Genomic DNA, 7,516 nt, shown 5'->3' with positions numbered 1-7,516 from the left:
GCCAAGCGTGGGGCCCTCTCCGAAGTTTCAGGAATGTGAGTACGTCCGATCATAAACTGAAAAGGGACTCGGTCGTAGGAGCAAACGCGGGCTTCTGCCCGGACGCACGGCTTCTGGGGGGGCCTGTCCAGCTATACACCGGCGGCAGCGAACACGCCCGCATCACGGGCACAAAAGCAAACAGGACTCGATCGGTGCGGGCAGAGAGGCCTGGCATGGCCCCAGGAGCGCCAGGCGGACGCGCCGCAGGCCCTGAGGGCACGCCCTCCGGTCTGACCTCACGCCGGGCAGTGCTGACGGGTCACCGCCAACTCCTCCCCCCCGCCATCACACCTGTACTCCTTCCAGAATGTGTACGTCTCTTGTTCTTCAGTAACTTATGATTAATATCTAAAATATGAGATCTTCTTTTTGGCTATCGGATGATCAATCGTTTCAACACCATTTAAGAAGATCCTAATTGTCTTCTACTTCATGTTTTGTCTCCCTTTAAAGCCCTGCCTTTACCAAAGCCACACACACGCGCACGCACACACCTGCTCCGCTCCACGGAGCCGTCTCTTACCTCTAGTGCTAACACCGCGTGGCTCTTCTGTTACTGTAAGTTTGTAATGTTTTTGTGTTCGGGAAGGCAAATGTTCCTGCATTATTTTTTTCCAATTTTTTGGCAACTACTCATTAAGTTCTCATTGCACCAAGAATGACTTGAATTTTGCAAAATGTACTTATTAATGTATCTTCTACAATTTTAAGAGCCTAGAAACTAAATTATTTAAGTCAAAATCAAACTCTCATGACCAGGGGAATGGGAGATGCTGGCTCTGTACCTCTTAAATAGCCTATGAAAGACAGACATTTGTAAGACCAATGGGAGCTGAACTGATTACCAGATTTATAAGAACCTTATATATGAATCAAATTTAAGAATATTAGAAACTTTTGGCCCATTTCTTACCTTTTCTGCATCTTGAGCTTCGCCTGCACTGTACTGTAAAACCTCACATTTCTCCCTGTAAGAAAAGACAAGATGGAATTCAATGCAAGTTTTCCAAGCTTACACCTGCGCACAAAGGGAGGCCTAACGTTAAAGCTACGCCACGAGGAGCGGCCGTGCGGGACCCGTGCTGGCTCACACGGGCTGAACGGCTCAGGAGGACCTGTCAGCAGAGCCTGGGCAGGGATGACAGCAGGTGTGTCTCCGACTTCCCTTCTGACCATCCTGCCCCCGCCCCAGAGACCAGTGGCGCAGGGGGACAGGGTCCGTGGGTCACCTCCGCTGCAGCTTCGTTAGAGGACAGGACGGAGGCACCCTGGGCCTCACCGAGGCAGGGTGCAGAGAGCAGCCACCTGCTGGAGGAGGAGGGACAGGCTCCCCGAGCCGCCAGAATCTAGGAGACAGACCAGCCCCCCAGACCTTTTCAGCCCGAGCCCGGGGCGGGGCAGAGCAGGTCGCTGCAGACACTGGAAAACCACCACTGGGCCCCCGGCAGAGACGGCGTCGTCTGCAGCGCTTCTGCCCCTCCCCCGCCATGCCGGCTGCCCAGCCGGGAGACGCCTGGACACCAGCCGACGGGGAGCCTGCCTCTGCCACCACCTCCAGACCTGCCGCCCCAGCCCCGGCCAGAGAGGCCGGCGAGGCTGCCCGGACCAGAGGGCCCCTGGGCAGCCCGTCCACGCAGGACCGTCTGACCGCCTCCCAGAAGTATGTTGAGGACGGACCGCTACGTGCCATGGATCATCTGCACAAACAAGGCCGTTCCCTCCTGCGGACATCCACGCCACAGCAGGCTCCCGGAACGAACAGGCGACACCCAAACTGAAACCCACACCTGACGCTCCACAACAGCATGGAGGTCACCAGCTGCTGGCCACCTTCCACAGGCCGCCAGGATAACGAGCAGTCAGTGCAGGGGGTGTCTGTGTCCGCTTCGTTACCACGGACTCAAATTCGTTCCAAGTGGAGGAAGCGCTTGCTGCGCGCCCTGAGCACAGGCAAGCCCGTAGGAGACGCCCAAAGGAAGCCCTCCACCCGGATCACCGGCTCTGGCGCAACGAGGTCACCGCGTCTCCTGCATCACCACAAAGGTAAGTGAACCGATCAGAAAGCACAAGCGGACTGATGACGGTGCCACAGAGCTAGACACACAGCCTTGGCGCATTTGCCCTGGTGGCTGGTGGGAAAGCGGCCCCTAAGCAGAGAAGCTGCGGGCGTGCCTCCCCCTCAGGGGCCCGCAGCCTCTCACGGTTACCGCGAGGACATGGCGTGCAGAGGGGGTCCCTTTCCTCTCCACGTCCCACGAGTCAAAATCAAACCAAGTGTGTAGGAGACAGAGGCTGTCACCACCTGGCCGAGGGAGGACACGACACAACTCTTCCGCACGCGGCCACAGTAATGCACACCAATGACCTGGCGTCCTTGACACAGCTGTCACGAGTGTGTGCACATCAGGAACACGGTGACAGGTACCTCTGACACACATAACTGAGCCCACCTCTTAAGCCCCTGCCAGTGGCAGGCACTGGGTGGGGCGGACATGGTGACAAAGACAGGGCCCCCATCCTCACGGAACTGGAGACTCCAGACCGTCAACTAAACACAGGTCACAGAGCCAAGGTCATGGCCTCACATCTCCATCTTCTGTGTCACTCCAGGCCCCCGACGCATGCCTTGAAGGAGCAGCGGCCCGTGCCAGACGCCTTGGTAACAGCGTGCCAGGTAGCGGAGGATCCTGCCATCGGGTCATGCCTGCCCCTCGTTCCCACAGGCCCGGGAGGGAGGTTGAACCGAAGAGGGTGGCCAAGGGTCTCAGAGATTCGGAGACACCTTCAAGGCTTGCGGAGCAAACTCACACCCGGCGGACCCCTCAGGCCCGCCCAGGACCTGCCACATCTCCAACAGCACCAGCACTCGAGCAACGTTGACAAACGGAGCAGAGCCAAGGTCTCCTCACGAGAGTGGGGGCCCAAGCCCGAGGAGTGCAAACTCACTCCCGACACGCGCCCCATCAGGCGAGGAGGACGGAGACAGGCCCGCCGACGACCGTGAGCGCCTCGCAGCACGGCTCTGGCGATTTTACTGCTTAACTGCTGATACTCTAACAGTGTTCTCTTCTGCCGTGAGTCGCTGTAAATACGTGGTACTGAACTAAGTGACTTTAAATTGAGTCGCCCAGGAAACCTAAAATCGGTAAAGAGGGCAAAGGGCCCCCAGCTCAGGACAGAGCAGAGCGCTGCTGTCACAGGACGGAAGGCCCACAGCAGGCGAGCAGGCGAGCAGGGCTACGGGCCCTGGCAGCAGGATGAAGCGGCTTGGAGTTAACTAGCGGAGGAAAGTGTCCTGTGGACCCTGGGGTAGCCCGCTCCGTCCGGCTCACCCGCTGGCCAACTTTGCTCGGGCGGCCGCGGTTCTGCGGTCACCCAGACCCCTAACAGCCACGCATCTTCGAAACCCCCTTTCTCGCACACACAAGTTAACGACTGCTGTTTGTCTCTTTCTGCACGTCCATCGCGTTCGTGAGCCTTTTGATCCTAATAAACACAGAGCAAGGACCCTTACTCGAGGCTCTTGTCTCCTCCAGGACATTAGCCTCTTTTGTATTCAATTCTGTGTCCACTCTCTTGCTGGACAAGAGAACTCCAGACTCAAAGTCTGCGACAAATTCTCAATCACGAAGATTAGACACTTTAGATTACCTACTTGTCATAGGTTTCTTCAAGTTTTATGTAATATTTGTGACTCTGCTCACACCCCATAGTGAATGTCTGAGAGAACACCTGGAGAGGCACATACGTCACCATGTTGCACTAGGACCTGGGCCTTTGAGCACTTAAAATAAGCCAGACTGCACAGAAACCTTCGCATACGTGTTCTTTTAACTGTGACAAATGGTCTCCTACTTAAGGGGCTCCCATAAACCTACACGGCTTGCGCTAAGACAGTGCACAGGCCCTATCTGTTCAGAAGAAAAAGTGGACATCACACAGCAGGACCAAGAGACAGAGCAAATGCACGCAGCTTAGGAAGCCTACGTGGCAAGAGAGGGCATGAGCTGCGCTTTATAAAAGTCCGTATTATGATGTTCACCTGGAAAAATCCAGTGAAATCCCCCCCACACACATTCACGAGTCTGTCTCCTGCTCTCACGGTTCACACCACTGAAGGTGGAGTGCCACCAGACGCTCCTGACAGCAGGTGGAAGGACAGTCACCTGAGTCACCGGTGGTGCTCTTTAGGCATGCACGGTTGTCTGTACTGCCAGTCACCACAAGGAGGCGCCACCGTGTGCCCCACGTGTTACATGAAGAGCAAACACCTACCCCAAAGCCCTCGTTTTTGTTTCCTGTCAGTTTGCCAAAGCCCCGCAGACAGGATCCTCAGGGTAAACGCGCGGCTCCGGGGCACGCGGGGACAGAGCCAGAACAGAGGGACTACACGCCACACCATGGCACAGCTCCGTGCACACCGCAGCCATGCCGGCCCCACACACACGGCGACCAGACACTCCGCTCACATGTGTGCTTTCTCCTCTCAGGTGGTGGAAGCTGGTGACGAAGGAAGGAAGGGAGGGAGAGAGGGAGGAAGGGAAAAAGGGAGGGGGGAAGGGAGAGAGAGGAAGGAAGGAAGGGAGGAAGGAGAAGAGAGGAAGAGAGGAAGGGAGGGAAGAAGGAAGGGAAGTCAGAAGGAGGGAAACCGGGAAATCTGGTAAGGCTTACACTGCCACAGAGGTCCACCCGCTCGGTGCCGAAGTCTAAGTGCCCTGAGCCAGGGAGGTGAGCCCCCGGGACCTGAGAAACACCCAGCCACTGGGAGGACAGGCGGGGGGCTCCTTCCCCCACAGCACGGCGCTCCGCTTCTCATCAGGGGGCGGCACTGTCCTACCCGGAGCTGGCAAAGGCCATGAGGCCCCGCGTTAAGGCACCAGAACACAGCCCTGCACGCCAGAGCGCCTCACCTCCTTGGCACGGCCGGCTGACAGCGACCCTGGACGCCCCACTGGGGCCTCTGGCGGGGCGGGAAGCACCCTGCCCCATGTACCAGGAAGTGGCCAGCGGGCAGGGCGCTGGGGAGAAGGAGCGGCCGTCGGCAGGCCCGGGACGGCATCTGCGACGCCGTGCGCAGGCTGTGCCAGCTCGGCACAGGGCTGACCTGGGGGCACGTGCCTTGGCGATGTCCCACAGCTCCGGGTCCCTGACCACGATCGGTAAACACCCACCCTGAAGAACCGTCACGTTAGTCACTGCTGGACACAGCACCACCGCCCTGGCCTGTGAGGACCTGCGCCCCAGGCTTCGGTGCCCCTGGAGAGCAGTGTGCCTGGTGCTGGGGAAAGTGGCACGTCCCGGCACCCGGGAGAGGCACGCGTGAGCTGGGGACACACGTGCTGGGCTGCAAAAGCATACTCCCGGGACAAACCAAGTACGAGAAGCCAGGCCACGCAGTGGACACTCACGGCGGTGGCCGGACTCTCTGTGACCAGGAGGCCCTCAGGGACAAGTTCTTCAAAATCACCGCCAAGTGAAAGGAAAGTGCCCCCTGCAGATGTCTCGGGATTGCTTCGCTGGAAGTTCTGCTGGACAGTCTGCCAGGAAGCCCGACCTCGGCTGTGTCTGCGGCCGGAAGGCGCTCCAGGGGCCCCGAGGAGCCCACCCGCTGCGGTCCCCCATCTTCCCGCCCCCCGTGCTCCTCGGCACACCCCCCAGCGCCCACCTCCAAATCCAAGGGGCCCCAGCACCTCCAGTCCTGCCAGCAGAGCCGGGCAGGAGCAAGGGCCGCGGCGCAGCTCGCTGAAAACAATCAGTTTTCAGCTTAAAAACCAAATTTTACTTCCAAAATGCCTATGGTTTTTAGTCATAACTTTATACTGACTTTAAAATCTTAAAGGCATTAGGCTTGTAGGGTCAAGCGGGTCACGTGTAAGAAAGTTTAAGAGCTGCCAGGAGCCTTCAGTGAGAGCCTCACACAACCGGCCTCCGGGGGGACCCGTGGGGGCCCACGACCCCCTCCTCACGATGCCGGGCGGGGGAGGGGTGCAAACACGCGCCCCGCACGTCCAGGAAAGGACGGGAACAAGAGGGTCCGGTGGCATTTCGCTCACTCCAAACAACCTTTGAGAACGACTTTGAAAAGAGCCTGCAGGGGCGGTTTATCCTTCCTGCGCTTCCGTCTCATCCGGACGCGGTCCCTCCAGGCCACGGGGACAGAGCCGCCACCTCAGGTGTCCGAGGAGGCCTCTGACGCGGACGCCCCGGCAGAAGCGGAGCGGGCGAGCGCTTCCGGCCTCCCGGGATTGTAGAAAGAAAACAAGGGAGTCTGGACAAAACAAGCCGAGAAACCACAGAGCCCCCCAGACGAAGCAGGGACGCTGCGGAGTCAAGCGCACCCCCCCCCCCCCGCTAAGAGGGACCCCCGGGCCCGCGTGTGCGCACCACGGGGTCACACCCACGTGACGCGGCCCGTGCCCGGCTCACCTCATCTCAGGCAGGAAGGTTTTCTTATAGGCTCTCTCGATGTCCTGCAGGTAGGCCGCCGTGACCTTCATCTCGTGGGGCTGAGCACCAGGAGGAAACAAGCGTGAGGCTTTCGGACGGCTCTTTCATGACCTGCCCCGGGCTTTAGGACGCGTGCTAACCACAGGCCCGGAAAGAACCCCTTTACGGCACACACGCGTACAGAGCACGGGCACAAACGCGTTACACGCACACAGCATGGAGCACACGGCACGGAGCACGCACACACATGGTACACGCACACAGCATGGAGCACGTGCACACATGGCACACGCACATAGTACCGAGCATGTGCACACACACACGGTACACACACGCAGTACACATGTACAGCATGGAGCACACAGTAGACCATGTACACACACATGGTGCACACATACGGAACACCTGTGCACACACACACACAGAGGGCCTGACTTTCCTGCTCTGCGACCGAGCGCCGCAGCGACAGATGACAGACCAGAGGGCCGGCCCACTTCGTCCCTACCCCGTCACCCCCCTCCACCACCAACTCCCTCCAACCTTCTCCCTTCCCCACCGCTTGCACACCCCAGTCCCCCTCCCATCTCACCTCTCACCCCCTGTAGTGCCTCACGTGTGCTAAGCCAAATTCAGAAATAAAACTCCAATTACGACCAGCAAGTTCCAGTACTTCAGACCTCTTCCGGGTCAGCCATGCCGCAGTCAAGTCACAGCATCTTTCCTGGCTTCTTCCCGGCATTGACCTCGCCTGATACACTGCCTGTGGCTCCTGACAGCTCAACGCCATCACCGCGAGGCCCCTCATGGCTCCGCCCCTTCAGCGTGTGGCCACTCACGGCTCCGCCCCTTCACTGCGTGACCCCCTCACGACTCCGCCCCTTCACCGCGTGGCCCCCTCACGACTCCGCCCCTTTACCGCATGGCCCCCTCACGGCTCCGCGCCTTCACCATGCGACCCCCTCACGACTCTGCGCCTTCACCACGTGGCCCCCTCACGACTCCGCCCCTTCACCGCGTGGCCCCCTCA

The 7,516-nt window shown here is 59.2% G+C and overlaps 1 protein-coding gene across 2 annotated transcripts in view; it reads right to left on the bottom strand.

Moving 5' to 3' along the window:
• NDUFA10 (NADH:ubiquinone oxidoreductase subunit A10) overlaps window positions 1–7,516 on the bottom strand; it is a 37,857-nt gene that overhangs the window by 19,517 nt on the left and 10,824 nt on the right. For both annotated transcript variants that reach the window (XM_029933518.1, XM_029933519.1), the window contains 2 exons: window positions 6,469–6,548; window positions 956–1,010 (listed from right to left, as the gene is read on the bottom strand). In XM_029933518.1, coding sequence (XP_029789378.1) covers window positions 956–1,010; window positions 6,469–6,548 — 135 coding nt within the window. The remainder of the gene's footprint in view (window positions 1–955; window positions 1,011–6,468; window positions 6,549–7,516) is intronic.

Source organism: Suricata suricatta, chromosome 3, assembly GCF_006229205.1.
Source record: "Suricata suricatta isolate VVHF042 chromosome 3, meerkat_22Aug2017_6uvM2_HiC, whole genome shotgun sequence".
NCBI lineage: Eukaryota > Metazoa > Chordata > Mammalia > Carnivora > Herpestidae > Suricata > Suricata suricatta.
The sequence above is the reverse complement of the archived record's forward strand: the minus strand, read 5'-3'. Positions and strand labels throughout refer to the sequence as shown.